Raw genomic sequence first — 15041 nt, 5'->3', positions numbered from 1 at the left:
AATGATCACACGTATCAAGTTTAGAACTTTCCACCCTCCACCAGTAGGGTGTGGGAGTCCGTTACATGTTCATTCATGACCTAGATTTGGAATCTAGGCTCTAGGCCCATCCATTATTTCCCACTCATGAGATCTAGGTTTTGGATATACTCTCCATCATTGAGGTGAGAATTCCAATCGTATACTGTGGTCGAGGCAACCAACATACCCAGCTGTCCTCAGCAATAATGTCAGAGTCTCAGCTACAAGTCAGCAGTCACCCAGCCATGGCAACAGGGTGCCAGTGTTACCCACTGTTCTTCAGGAGGTCACAGAAACCCAACGTGACCCTGCACAGACCTTACATTGGACACCTTGTTCAGAGAGAGTACTTGGAATTGTATGACGTCTCTGATCACCGTCAGCTTGGCCTTTCATGGAGCAAGGCTCATAGGAGGGAGGCTTCTGTGGCCAGTTTTGTCCACTTTTGAGGGATATTGGGAAAGGCTTCCTCCATCCTGCTTGAGTCCCAGTGTCTAAAACTTCACCACCAACAGTTTGTCCTTTGGGGTTAGACATTGTCCTCCCCAGTTCCTCTTGTAAAATGCGAACCCCACTTTCAGGCAGGAAGTACCCTGTGGCACATGTACTGCAGAGAGGTGTGCTGTGAGGCCAGAAATGCCAGGTGCTGAGAGAAAGGACTTGGGTCATAAACACGTGGAGGGATTTGGACCGGCCCTTTCCTTCTCTGGGCCTCAGTTTCCCATCTGTAAAGTGAGTGGGTGAACTACATCAGTGGCTATCTTAGGCACACACTGACGGCAAGGGGATCCCTTGGAAGCTTGTTCTAATTAGAATCCCAGGCCTCACTCCTTGGATATTCTGATATAGTAGGTCCAGAAATCTGTATTTTCCACAAGTATCCCTGATGATTTTTTAAAGGCTCCCAAGCTGGGGAGCCATAAACCTAGATAATTGCCAGGCCTCTTTACCTCTAGGATTCTAGGGATCTGAGGATTCTTGGACTCCCCCAGGCCAACATAATACAAGGCACAGGTAGCTTACAGTGGGGTTCGAGACCCACAACAGTGCGTCATTGTCCTAGTGGACAATGTGGAGTCATTTGTCTAGAGGAGTCGTTGTCCCCGGGCCACTTTCTGAGAAGTCGCGGTCCAGAGCAAGAGAGTAAGAACTTTAGCCATGTTCAGACTTCGGCAAAGATTAGAAAAGCCTGAGGAGCTGATTAGAAGTGCAGATTCGTGAACCCCCACCTAGTGAGTCTGATGCAGTAGGTTCAGAATAAAGCTTGAGAAATCTCAATAAGAACTCTCCTCTGAGTGCTCCGATGCAGGTGGTTGGAGGGAGAAGCCTCACCCATGGAAAAGACCAAGAAGCCAGGTCGCTGGAGCACTCCACTCCTGGTCTCCCATTGGCTTCTCCGGAGGTCAGAGTGCAGACGTCATTCATTCCCTCATGGGGCCAAACCCAGGGTGAGGAGCCAATGGCAGGTGGCCTCCCCTATGCTTACCTGTCGCCCATGTAAGGGTGAGGGCAGTTACAGGAGGCTCCTTCAGGGGAGGGGATGCAAGTGCCACCTTCCAGGCACGGTGTCACAGTGCAGTTTTCCCTTCTTTGTTCACAGTGCCTCCCAGAGAACTGTGGGGGACACCTGCAGACATACCCTGGGAGGGAGGGAGGAGAGGGGGGACAGTCAGGCAGCTGCAGGCTGAGAGGCCCTCCGGGACAGAGGGGAGGCCTCGGCATGTTTGCAGACCCAAGTGTTCACGTTTAGTTATTGAATGCCTCCTTCTGTGACGAGCACCAGGTGCTGCCCTGCTGGGCAAGAAGACGTGATTTCCCTGCCCTCACACAACTTATAGTCTCTGGAGGACCGGCATCTGAAGAATAGTGGTGGATATCCTCATCGTCCCAGACAACGCTTATTCAGTGCTGGTCACCGTTCTAAGAATCTTCAAGTGTTAGCCCATTTGAGCCTCATAACAACTCTGAAGGTGGTTATGTCATCCTCAACAGGTACAGGTTGATGGCGGGTGAGGAAATGAGGCACAGAGAACATATGACGCTTGTTCACGCTCACACAGGAGGTAAATGGCAAATTTGGGACTCCGACCTATTGAACCAGTTGTGTAGAATATCGGTATATTAGTCATCACCATTGAACAACAGAACTTAGGGAGCCAAGGGACAGTGGGAGCTGCAGGGCCAGGGAGGTGGGAGGGGCCAGAGCACCGCCTGATGCAGGAATTAGGAGTTAGGACTCCATCTTAACAGCAAGGGGAAGCCACTGCAAGGTTCCAAGCAGGAAACGGATGCACTCAGACCTGCTTTGTATAAAGATCCCTCTGGAGCCCTGCTGGAAAACGCAGGTGGGGGCAGAGAAATGAGAGAGCAGGGAGGCAGCTGGCACAAGTGTGAAAGATAACGGCTGCCTGGTAGTGCGGCCAGAGAGGAGGGCTGGCCTCCTTTGATATTTCGCAGATGGAAACGACAGTCCTATCACCCGGGCAAACGTGAGAAAACGGGAGGATGCCGAGTGTTGACAGAGATATAGGAGCCTCATGCCCTGCTGGCGGAAGTGCGGGCTGTGTGGCCACGCTGAAGAGTGATTTGGCCCTATTGAGTCAAAATAATGATCTGCATTCTCTGGGCATGCGAATCCCATCCCTGGGCGTGGTGTGTGTGCGCGTGTTGGAGGAAGTTCTCCTGCAGGTTCCCAAGAAGATACGTGTGAGGATATTCATGCAGCATTGTTGATGGAGATGGGATGTTGAAGCCACCAGGGTGCTCGCCGCTAGCTGAGTGGAGAGGGAGAGAATGAGGGCGCGTGGGCACGCTGGGGTACTGTGGCAATGGATACGAACTGTGGCAGTGTGGATGGACCGGTGTAAAAGGTTACGTATCACTTACATAATCAGAAATTCAAGCATGTGCAAAACCAATAATGTACAGTTTGCAAGAACTCATTTAAAAACTTTAAATCCTTGCCTATGGGCTTGGGAAAGGGGAAAGGCAGCTGAGTATAGATTAAAAGGCAATAAAAAAGAGAAACTTGGCACCAACCAATGTTAACCCTACGGTGTATGATGAACTCAAACTGTGGCACCAGAGGTCCCTGTTCATGCCTGTCTCATCCAAACAAGTCAGTCCTTGTTGAGGTAGAACAAAGACTCCTGGCTCCCCGTGGTGTAAACCTAGCAGATCCCAACCCGTTACTCAAGAGATAGTAAGGGGAGGAGAGAGACGTTTGGAATCAGAGGGCAGGAGTGCTCCACTGGGATCTACACCCCAAACATACCTCTCTCACCTGACAGCCATGTGCCTTTCACCAATCTGGGTATCCCTTACACAACCCAGCAGTTTCCTGTGCTGTAAAGTGGAGCCATTGGTGACTTTGTTCCAACGCCCTCTCTCCCTCATGGCGCTGTGCTGAAGGGACATACTTTGTAAACTCTTCAGTGATATATGATTGCTAGTTCAACAGGCTAGGGTCTTCTGAAGAGCCTCCTGGGATAAGCCTTGGAGTCATTTCCAGCCCTTACCTGCCCCACGGGTCTGTGAGCACCTTCCGCCATTGAGACATGGGTTTTGGCTGCAGTCATCACTGTGCACGCAGCACTGGGTGAGGGCCTGCCTTTCCAGCAAGCCTGATGCCTTCTTGCCATGGACCAGCAGCTCCAGTGCCTCTCCGTTGACCACAACTGCATCCAGGCAGCCTTCGAAGCCCTGGGACACATTTGGGGAAGAACTCAAGAGAACAAGGCCACCCAGAAAGAGGTCCCCTTCAGGCCTGAGACCCCGGCAGTTCTTTGGGAGCATGAGGGAGGTGTCGCTGGATCTGTCAACCAAGAGGCGAAGGGAAGAGTCTGTCTCCTCCACCACAACGGAGTGCCACTCTTGGTCATTCACATGGAGCCAGGAGGAAAGATTTCCATAGAAACCACCTGGGCAACGGTATTCCAGCTGGAGCACTCCATTGACCAGCTGCAAAGAAAGCCCAGATGCCATCAGCAAAGCCAAGAAGTCCTTGGAAGAGCACTGCTAACAAGCTGCCCGGGCAAAGAATGTCGGTTGTGTCTTCATGGGTCAGGGAGGTAGCGTTTGGTGACTTTTAAGGCTGTTTTAGACATTGTCTTTGTGGAGTATAAAAGCCCTCAAAGTACTTTTCTGTCTATGGTCTCATTTGGCCCTTACCACACTCCATGGATGATCTGGGTAGGGATAGCATCTCCTTTCACAGATGAGGAAACTGAGGCCCAGAGATACCTTGCTGACTGAGACCGTGTCTTTTGGATTCTTCTTTGCAGGCCTTTGTAGTACATTCCTCAACATTGGCCTTCAGGGACACCAAAAACCTCCCTCATCCCCCCTCTCTTCTTCAACAGTTCCGCTGTAATCAAAGTAGGTCTCTAAGACCTTTCAAGAGGATCCACAGAGGGAGACCATTTTTATAATAATCCTAAGACATTATTTGCCTTTTCTCCTCTCATTCTCTCACGAATATACTTCCAGACATGTGCTACCACAACTGATGAACACAGAGGTACATCTAAAAATCCAGCTGCCTACTGTTGAGCCATACATGTGTAAGAGAGATATGCAAAAATGTAAAACAATGCCACTCTCTTCTTTTTTCTTAATTCTGGAAATGTAATTATTATTCACAAAAATATGGTATTTGTGTTAACATGTAATACGTTTCTTGTTATTTTTATTTTTTTTAAGTTTGTTTATTTTTCAGAGAGAGGGCAGGGGAGGGGCAGAGAGAGAGGGAGACAGAGAATCCCAAGCAGGCTCCACAGTGTTAGCACAGAGCCTGATGTGAGGCTTGAACTCATGAACAGTGAGATCATGACCTGGGCTGAAACTGAGAGTCAGATGCTTAACTGACTAAGCCACCCAGGCGCCCCTCTTTTTAAATGAATTAATAAATAAAGATTTTAACATTTCTCAGTTTTAATTTCTAATACTGAAAATAGTGAAAGCTATAACCCACATAAACAGAACTTCCCTAGGATCTTCAATTATTTTTAAGAGTGTGAAAAGTCCTGAAATCCAGAAATCTGAGAAAACACTAGGTTAAATCATTTTAGTTTACCTCAGCCCAAGAAATAGGACTACTGTGGCCAAGAGATAGAACTTCTGCTTACTCGGCTGTGTAGAGCTTTTTCTGGGTGAAATTTGAAAATCCAATCCAGTGTTTTATAGAAAGAAGCTGCTTGTTTGTACACCACTTTCCCAATTTTTGCCCTGCTTGAATACTACCTATACCATTATATACTTAAAAAGGAAACTTACTATTACTACAGAATGTAGACTCAAAACATTGTCCTTAAATCACTCCTTTCACTTGGTTAGGACCACAAATCTACTGGTCCCATCATCTTTCCATTGTCTTTCAACCTCTGTAAGGGCCTCACTTGTCTCCTTATCCAGTTTAAATTCCATAGCCAAATTCCTGTCCTCTCTTTCTTGGTAGAAGTCACTTGGCAAACCCACAAATCTGGTCAAGTCCAACCGTCCCCCAACTGTATGTGAGCATCATGGAGGTAAACATGGCTGGAGAAAAACATTCAGGCTTGCTTATTGACCTCTCTTTAATTTCATGACCGTGAGTCTCAAATGAGCCCTTCATGGTGCCTAATTATGGTGCTATCTTCCATAGTCGGTTTACTCTCCCAGATGACTATTCTCACAACTTCTCCCTCCTGAGACTCCTGATTCTCCCCTCCCCATCCTTGCTCTTAGCAACCAGGTTGGGACTTATCGGCACTCTTACCATCACATCTCCCCAGCTTGGTGGAGGCCAGTCTCTCCATTCATGCACTAGATCACAACCCCCTTACCTCCTCAAGGATGAGTTTCCATCAACTCTTTCTTTTTTTCTACATCACAAATTGTTCATTCTCTACTGTACCATTCCAGTCATCACAAAAATGCTGTTATTGCTCTAATCTTTAAAAAAAAATGTCTTGAACCCACTTCTTCCATCAGATATCACTTTCTTTGCTCCCTCTTTGTAGCGAAATTCCACCCACCATCCACCATGATACAGAAACCACTGGTTTCAGGGTATTCAGTGACCTCTGTGTTGTCAAATCCAATGATTAATATCACTTCCCATCTCATTTAACCTCTCAGAGGAGCACATTACCAGCTGGTCCCTCCTTCCTTCATGATACGTGTTCTTCATTCAGCTTCCTGGATACGATACTCTTGGTCCCCCCCCCCCCCCCCGCCCCCCACATCACTGGCTGCACCTTTTCAGTCTCCTTTGTTGGATCCTCCTCTTCCCCCAGGCCTCTCAATGTTGAAGTGTTGCAAGGATGAATCCTTGGTCTAATCTTTCTTCCAATCTACACTCCTTGGTGATCTCACTCAGTTTCATGGCTTTCGATACTGAGTATATGCCGAATGCTTCCAGATCTTCATCTCTACCCCAGACCTTTCTCACAGACACTATACTTGTTTATCCAGCTCTACTTGGAAGTTCAATAGGCATCTCAGACTTACACCTCCAAATGTGAGCTATCAATCTTCCCCAAGCCTGTTCTACCCATAGCCTTCCCAGGGTCTGTTGGCAGCCACTCCATTCCTTCTAGTTACTCAGGCTGAAACTTACTCCTTGCTTTCTCTCCCAGCCCTCATTCAATTCGTCAGGAAATCCTGTTGGCTTTACCTTCAAAAATCTACCCGATTCTGAACCCTTCCTCCCATTTCACTGTCATTACCCTGATCTAGACCACCACCATCTCTCACCTGAATTATTGCAATAGGCTCTTGGCTGGTTCCCTCTGCTTTTATCCTTGTTTCTCTAAAGTTGCTTATCAACCGGAGCCATGGCAACCCTTTTGAATATGTCACATCATGTCAATTCTCTGCTCAAACCTTCTTATGCCCTCCATTTTGCTTGGAATAAAAGCCGAAGCCCTTAAGTGGCCTATGAGAACTTTATAGGTATTCCCTCATCCCATTATATATCTGACTTCGACTCCTACTACTAATCTCTGGGCTTACTTAAAACTGCAACCCCCCCCCCCCACCCTCCTGATCCCCCTTATCCTTTTTTTTTTAAGTCAATGCACTTATCACATTTGGACAAACTATACTTTTCTGAGCCATTATATTTATATTTATTGTCCGTCTTCCCCCTGTAGGGTGAAAACTCTGAGAGAGATTTTTGTCTTATTCACCAATGAGACCCAAGCATCTAGAACAGTGCCTGTCACTAGGTAGATGGTCACTAAATATTTATGGCATAATAATTTCTAACTAGCTGCCAAAGTCTTTTTCTTTGTCAACCTGGGAGATTGGCTTGAGTGTTGGAGGCAGGCAAACTGAGATGTCCTATGAGATGTAATCAGAGGGACTGAAAAAATTCACTTTTCTTCCATGTGAGTCCATGTAACTTAATGCTGGGTTTGTAGCCTTGAGCACCTTGGTGTAGTCAGCCTCCCACCCATCTTGGGAAACACTTGTCTGTTACTCAGCAAAAGTGACAAAAACAAACAAACAAACAAAAAACCACCCTGGCCAGGTGGCCTCATCCATTTCTCCCTCTATCTTCAGAGGCTCTCTCTCCTCCCACAGAGCAGTCTGACCTCTGGTTGTCCTTGGATGTAGATCTCCAGGTTGGGGGCTTTGGCCTTCACAAGTGGAAGGCCTTGCATCTTAACTCAGTAGTCACACTATCATCCCTGAAAACCATGCAGGATTTTCTTTGCCAGAAATTGGGCTTCTTGGCTCTTCCCCCTGCTGCCCCCCAACAGCCTGGCACACCCACGTGAAATCCCTCAGGCTGTAGTGCCTTACCTTCAGGGAGATACACACTGTCTCATTGCTGAACAGGAGAACAGCCTGTGATTGGAGTGTTTTCAGACGGAACCGGATGTGCCAGTTCTGAGCCTCTGGACGACGGTACCGTCCAAAGCTTTGACCGCTGAACCTTGTGGCGGTACCTGGAGAAGCAACCAGAGATGTCAACTCCTTATGAAGAGGTCCCCTTGGAGTCCCCGAGCTGACTTTGTCTCATTCAACCCTTGGGTGACATTGCTCACATTTTATAGATGAAAGAATGAGGCTTCTTGGGGGTGGGGGGTTACTTGTCCAGGGCCATGCAGCTAGACACGGGCCATCACCTTGCACGCTTTCTTTTGGCCCCAGAAACTCTTGCCTTGGGTCCCAGCTTGAGGGAGGAACTGTGAGCCCAAACCAGTAAGAAAGCAAGAATCAAGCTGGAAATGTAACCAATGAAATGTGTGGACATGAAAATTTCTACCCTACGTAGTTTCTGTGTTGTTTTTGACATCACTGGGGGAAGAAGGAGGTAGAATTGGAGAGGATTCTGCATATATATGTAATTTCAGGAATACCACAAAGGTCATTTGCCTCAGGATCTCTCCTTCACCATTAGGAGGGTAACCATTTGAGTAAGCTCTTAACCATATGAAGCACTGTGAGAGGTGGAGAGGACCCTTGGATAAAGGAAGGGGCCCAAACTTCTGTAAAGTCCTGCACGCACATCGCCCTGTAGCAATTGGTAACACACAGTTGCAGAGTAAGGAGTCTTCACTTAAACTTGAGTTTCTCCTGCTTGTTTGACCAGGGGACCCTCTTATGTGGACCACCTATTCAAAGCCCTTGGAAATAGCGTTGTGTGGGCCTGCCTTGGGAAATGCTACATTATACAGATTACTACCTTCCCCAGAAGTGAGTTCAGTTGCTGAATCCCTAAAACCTCAGTGTGGATAAGCTTATCAGTTGTTCAGCAAGGGGAGCAGCTGTATAGGCCCCAGATCTCCCAGATTGTTGAAGAGAGAGAAAAAAAGCCAAGAGGAGAAGGAAGAACCAGAAAGCCCGAGGCACATGGCATTTCAAGATCCTAAGAGTGTGTTGTACTCTGAGTCTAAGACTCTCTGATGCTGGCAATTCCGTTGTAGTAGGTCATTACTCAATGGGATATTGAAGATGATGGAGAGCAGGAATTCTCAGACCTGGCTGAATATCAGGACCAGCTGGAGAAAGTTTTAAAATACAGAATGCCACGCTCTACCCTCAGAGAGTATGACTCAATAGTTCTGGAGGAACAAGAGAATCTGCATTTTGTTTATTTATTTATAAAGTTTATTTTTTTATTTTGATTGAGACGGAGGCAGAGTGAGGGGGGAGAGGGGCAGAAAGAGAGGGAAAGAGAGAATTCTAAGCAGGCTCCGCGCTGTCAGCGCAGAGCCTGAAGCAGGGCTCGATCTCACAAAACCGCAAGATCATGACCTGAGCCGAAACCAACAGTTGGACGTTTAACGGACTGGGCCACCCAGGCGCCCCGAGAGTCTGCATTTAAAAAAATCTCCCCACGATGGGTGTAGCGACTGGAAGGGAGACAAGGGAGGTTCCCGAGAAGTGATCCTTGATACAGGTGCTAGTTACACGGGTGTGTTTGGTTTGTGAAAACCGGTTGGGCTGTACACAGGGGTCCATGGATCTTTCTGTATGCCACGTTTCACCAAAATGTTTTAAGAAGTAACAACACAACCCTCATTGATTCTGGTGATTGGTGAGCCAGCCTCTCTAATAATTCTCCAAGCGTAGACCTTGGACCACCTGCTTCAGAACTACCTGAGATGCTGTTTAAAAATGCCAATTCCAAGGAAAAAGAGAGAGAGAGGATGAGAGAGACCGACAGACAAACCAAGAAACAGACTTTAAACTGTAGAGAACAAACTGAAATTTACCAGGGGGGAGGTGGGGGGAGGGATGGGAGAAATAGGGGGATGGCATTAAGAATACATTTATCATGACGAGCACTGAGTAATGTATAGAATTATTGAATCACTCTATTGTACACCCGAAACTAATGTAACACATACAGTATGTCAACTGTACTGGAATTAAAATAAAAACTTTATTTATTTATTTATTTATTTATTTATTTATTTATAACATTTATTTATTTACTTATTTATTTTTTTTCAATATATGAAATTTATTGTCCAGTTGGTTTCCATACAACACCCAGTGCTCATCCCAAAAGGTGCCCTCCTCAATACCCATCACCCACCCTCCCCTCCCTCCCACCCCCCATCAACCCTCAGCTTAACATTTATTTATTTTTGAGACAGAGAGAGACAGAGCATGAACGGGGGAGGGTCAGAGAAAGAGGGAGACACAGAATCTGAAACAGGCTCCAGGCTCTGAGCGGTCAGCACAGAGCCCGACGCGGGGCTCGAACCCACGGACCGCGAGATCGTGACCTGAGCCGAAGTCGGCCGCTCAACCGACTGAGCCACCCAGGCGCCCCTAAAAACTTTATTTAAAAAATGCCAATTCTAGGCCTCACCCAAGACTTTCTGAATAACAGACTCTGGAGGTGATACGCAGGAGCAGTTCTCTTTAAAAACACACTCCCCAGATGATTCTGAATAAGCATGAATTTTAGAACCTCCGCTGTCTGGTGCCAGGTGACCGCAAGAGAACCTTCGGCCAGCACAGCGTTCCCTGCAGGCAACCCTGGGGCAAGAGACAGAGAAGGGAAACCCTTCCCTCCCACACCCACCCAGAGTAGCTCACCCAGCCTGAATACAGTGGGACCTAGAAAAAGCCCACAAATCTTTGGAGAAAGAATTTCCCTAATGCAAACTGGGGAGACCCATAAAGGTAGGCCAGGCCAGGCAGGGGGCGATGGTGAAGGGGAGGCGATGCCGTTTTCCCTTTGCCAACATCCCCAAGCTGGTCCAGAGCACTGATTCTTGACGCCAGGGGTGCTGGAGTTGAGTCTAATCAGAAAACTAACTTCCTGTGGGTTGCGGTAAAGAGCTCAAGCTTTAGAGTAGGACACATGGCTATTTAATTAACCAGCCCTTCTTTGGAGGCTGTACAGCGTCGAGCAAACCAACACAATCCCCATCCCTCAGTTTCCACTGTAGTTGGATCTGGTGACCCTGCTTCTCAGGGTGTTGGTGACAGTCAGTTCAGGTAACGTAGACACAGTGCCTGGCGCACAGCAGAGTCCTTCTAGCAACCACCGCCACCGTGTGAATGGCAACCATCACTGACGGGGTGCTTATGATGGGCCTGGCCAAGGTTAAGTGCTTTTATATCCATTAAATAATTTACTCTCAAACCTACTCCAGAAGGCAGATGGTAATATTTTCATTATCTTATAGTTGAGAAACTACAGTTCAGAGGATTTGGCAACCCACCTAAGGTCACACAGCTAGCAAGAGGTGGAGCTGGGGTTTGAACCTGAGCTGTCTAGTCTAAATCTTGAGATTATAAGCAGCACGCTATAGCAGGAATAACAGTAGAAGTAGCAGTAACTCATGTTTACTGACCACTGTCTGTATGTCAGGCACTTTTTTTTTTAATGTTTATTTTTGAGAGAGAGAGAGAGAGAGAGAGACAGAGCGCAAGCAGGGGAGGGGCAGAGAGAGAGGGAGACACAGAATCTGAAACAGGCTCCAGGCTCTGAGCGGTCAGCACAGAGCCCGACGTGGGGCTCGAACTCATGGACCATGAGATCATGACCCGAGCCGAAGTCGGACACTTAACCGACCAAGCCACCCAGGTGCCCCTTATTTGTTATTTTTATTTTATTTTATTTTTTCATTTCTATTTGGTTCTTTTTTTTTTTTTTTTTTTTTTTTTTTTAGCAAGCCCTTGACATTTAACACTCATTTAATTCCTCTAACCGCCCAAAGGCACGGAGAGGCTAGATCATTTTCCTAAGGTTAGTTGGCGAGCAAGGGACAGAGCTGGGATTCAAACCCAGGCAGTCTGATGTCAGAGTCTGCTCTTAGCCATCCTGCTACTTACTTGCCTCTTGATTCCTGACTATTATTTTCAAAACTCCAAAAAGTGGCCGGGAATGGGGTGCTGTTCCATGACTAGATTTGGGGAGGCTGCCACCTGTCTCGCGGTGGCCTGTAGACTGTGGCCTTTAGCTCTGTTAAAACCCCCCCTCTCACTACCCCCCGGGGCCTCCCTGGGATCTCCACCCCCAGAGCCAGTCTGGCTGAGCCCCGCAGTGCTGGGTGTCTTGGAGAAGCCCGTCACTCACCATTGCAAGAGCAGCTCCTCTCCAGGCGGTGCCGCGGGGTCAGGATGCTGAGCCTGGCTGTGCTGTAGGTGGGTCCCACCCTGGGGTCCAGGTGCACCGTCTCTTGGCACCTTTGACCCTGGCAGCTCGGGCCCTGGCAGGGCACCACGGGCATGGCTGACCTCATCTGAATTCCCACCGACTGCTCCATCTCCTCGGCCGAGCGAGTGATGATGGATGCCAGCTCCTGGAGCTTGTAGAAGGTTCCAGAATGCCCCTCAAAGACCAAGAGCACGTCCACCCCAGCCGTGGTGTCTGCAGGCTGAAGGCTGGCCAGGTGGATGTTAGCTCGTCTGATGTCCAGTTTGTTGCTGAGGAACCTCTGCAGGTTCCTCCAGTGGTCACTTACCAGCTCCTCCGGGGTGAGCTGGTGGAAGCCCATCCACAGGGCCTGCTGCAGAGCCTCCCGCCCCACGTGCCACACGTGGACGTGGACCCCAGCAGTGGTGGCGAAGGTCCCGTCATCGACGGTGACGTTGAAAGCATAGCGGCCGCGAGACAGGCCCTGGGTGGCAATAATCTTGCCATCGGTTGCGCCCACCGAGAAGTGCCTGCCCAGGGTCTCCTCTCCTGCCAAGCTGTAGGTCAGTGTGTCCTGAGGGTCTCGGTCCGTGGCGTGGATTTTGCCCACCATGCCCCCCTGGAACTCCTCCTCCCCGACGGTGATGAAGATCTCCAGTGGCAGGGCTGAGGGTGGGTAGTGGCTCTGCTCCGTGATGTGGACTCTGACGGACGTTGAGGACGAGAGGGGAGGGATGCCGCTGTCTGACACCTGTGGACAGAACGGGCACTGCCGTCACCATGGGCTGCAGCTGTCGGTGGCCCAGACCAGGCCGGGCCTCCTTGGGCAGCCTGGTCTCTCCGCTCAGGGGGCAGGCTCAACGCGCTGTCAGAGGTGAAAAAGAAAACAAGGACTCCAAACGCACCGGAGGTTTTGTGGAGGGAGTTCCATCCCCTACCACATGGTAAAGCTGAGCTCCCTTTCCTCATTTGACATCTCTCTGAGCCTCTTCCTAAGTCTCTCTGGCCACTCGAACGCGAGCCTCCTTCCTCTCCAACGTCCCTCGTTCTGTCTCCTTCCTTTTTTTAAATTTTTTAATGTTTATTTATTATTGAGAGACAGAGCACCAGCAGGGAAGGGCAGAGGAAGAGGGAGACAGAATCTGAAGCAGGCTCCAGGCTCCGAGCTGTCAGCACAGAGCCCAGTGCGGGGCTCGAACTCATGAACCGCGAGATCATGACCTGAGTCAAAGTCGGATGCTCAACCGACTGAGCCACCCAGGTGCCCCGTCTCCTTCCTTAAGCGACGCATCACATGTCTCTTCGTGATTCCTATGTGCATCCTTCGTGGTTCCTGTCAGCCTAAGGAGGTTCTCCTTGGACACCCCTTTACTATGTGATTGGGGTTGGAGTGGGCCTTTGTCCCTCAGCTAACAGATACTCGCTGAGTCCTTTCCCCGGGCCAGAGACAATAGATACATCACTAAATACACAAGGGAATGTCAGACTCGGAGGAGGTACCGTGAAGGAAATCACCAGAGCATGGGGCAGAGATGTGAAGAGTGAAAGGGACCTAACCCAGATCAGGTGGGAGGGGAGGCATCTCTGAGGAGCTGAGTCCTGAGGGGTGAGGAGAGGTGAGAAGAGCAGGTGACACAGGGAACAGCAAGCGTCAAGCCCTCGGGGGAAAGAGCGTGATGAGCTCGACCAAGCAGAAAGGGGCCCCGGCTGCTGGAGCGAGTGGGCAGGGCTGAGGGCAGAGGAGGGCTCGAGGGAGGCCGCCCGGTCACTTACGGGCTGAGGAGCACAAGGTCAGGTTTTATGTCAGAGGCAATGAAAAGCCACGAAGGTTTTAACAAGGCCATGCCGTGACCTCAGTTAAGCAAGGAAGAGAATGTAAATAAAAAATGCCTTTTTCCTTTCACGTTTTGCCAAACATCCCTGCAACTTTGTGTCCAGATTAGCAAGAACGAAGTATCCTTCCTCTCCTCAGGGACGTTATCATTTTCACAGCTGTCAGCCCAGGGCCTCCACAACTTTCTCTAGAGTCATATCTTATTCCCGTGCTTTGAATGGGGGGAGAAGGTTGTGAAATGACACCTACTACTGGGATTTGTGCGCAACACAGATGAGGTCATCAATAGCAAAGACAGTGGTTAAGACTACTGCTAAGTATAATATACAGCTGGCATCACTGTGCGCAAAACTGTGTGCCAGTCACTTTTAAATGTTTCCGATGCATATATGAGATAGCATATCAACACTAACCCAAACCCTAGCCTTTCTTACGAGATAGATGCCACGAAATCTCCCATTTTACAACAGGTATAACTGAGGCTCAGAGAGGTCAAGTAACTCGCCGAAGGTCACACAGCAGGTTAAGTCCCGAGCAGAATCTGAACTACCTGCGTCCACAGCCTGTTTTTTTGCTGGCCTCTAGTACCTCCCAGTGAACGAAAGTGGAAATACAGGACAAATGCAGGAGATGGTGATGCCGATAGTTACCGAGCGATTGTCTGGGTCAAGAAACAGAGTTCAGGAAGCTGTTCTCTTTCATCTCTCCCTAGGCAGTCATGTCCATATGCCCTGAGCTTTGAGAACCCTCTACATTAGCCCACACCTGTGTGCTGAGCTGCAGATTCTCATTCCCAACGACCTGCTGGACACTTAGATGTCTCATGGGCACCTGAAAGGTGACCGGTGCAAAACAGGATCCTCACTTTACCCCATAAACCTGTTCTTCCCCCACCCCACCATCTTTCCAGCCTCATAAGTGGCCCCACCACCCAGTCTTCACTGGAGCCAGGAACCTGGGAGTCACCCCTGATTCTTCTCCCCCCCCCCCGCCCGTTTCTAATCTATAACCAACTCCTGTTTATTTCCATGCAGAGCTTGTCCCTAATCTATCCACTTCCTGCGTCTTCATTATCAGCTCAAGGTTTCAGCACCA

General features: G+C 48.9%; 1 protein-coding gene across 1 annotated transcript in view; it reads right to left on the bottom strand.

Annotated features, from left to right (window-relative positions):
• Window positions 1–15041, bottom strand: part of FAT2 (FAT atypical cadherin 2) — a 61974-nt gene that overhangs the window by 3590 nt on the left and 43343 nt on the right. Inside the window, exons 18-21 of the mRNA XM_042948675.1 lie at window positions 12053–12863; window positions 7810–7955; window positions 3540–3981; window positions 1508–1661 (exon numbers count right to left, since the gene is read on the bottom strand). Coding sequence (XP_042804609.1) covers window positions 1508–1661; window positions 3540–3981; window positions 7810–7955; window positions 12053–12863 — 1553 coding nt within the window. The remainder of the gene's footprint in view (window positions 1–1507; window positions 1662–3539; window positions 3982–7809; window positions 7956–12052; window positions 12864–15041) is intronic.

Source organism: Panthera leo, chromosome A1 (genome assembly GCF_018350215.1).
Source record: "Panthera leo isolate Ple1 chromosome A1, P.leo_Ple1_pat1.1, whole genome shotgun sequence".
NCBI classification, from domain to species: Eukaryota; Metazoa; Chordata; class Mammalia; order Carnivora; family Felidae; genus Panthera; species Panthera leo.
Note: the sequence above shows the minus strand (reverse complement) of the source record. Positions and strands in the feature narration are given on the sequence as shown.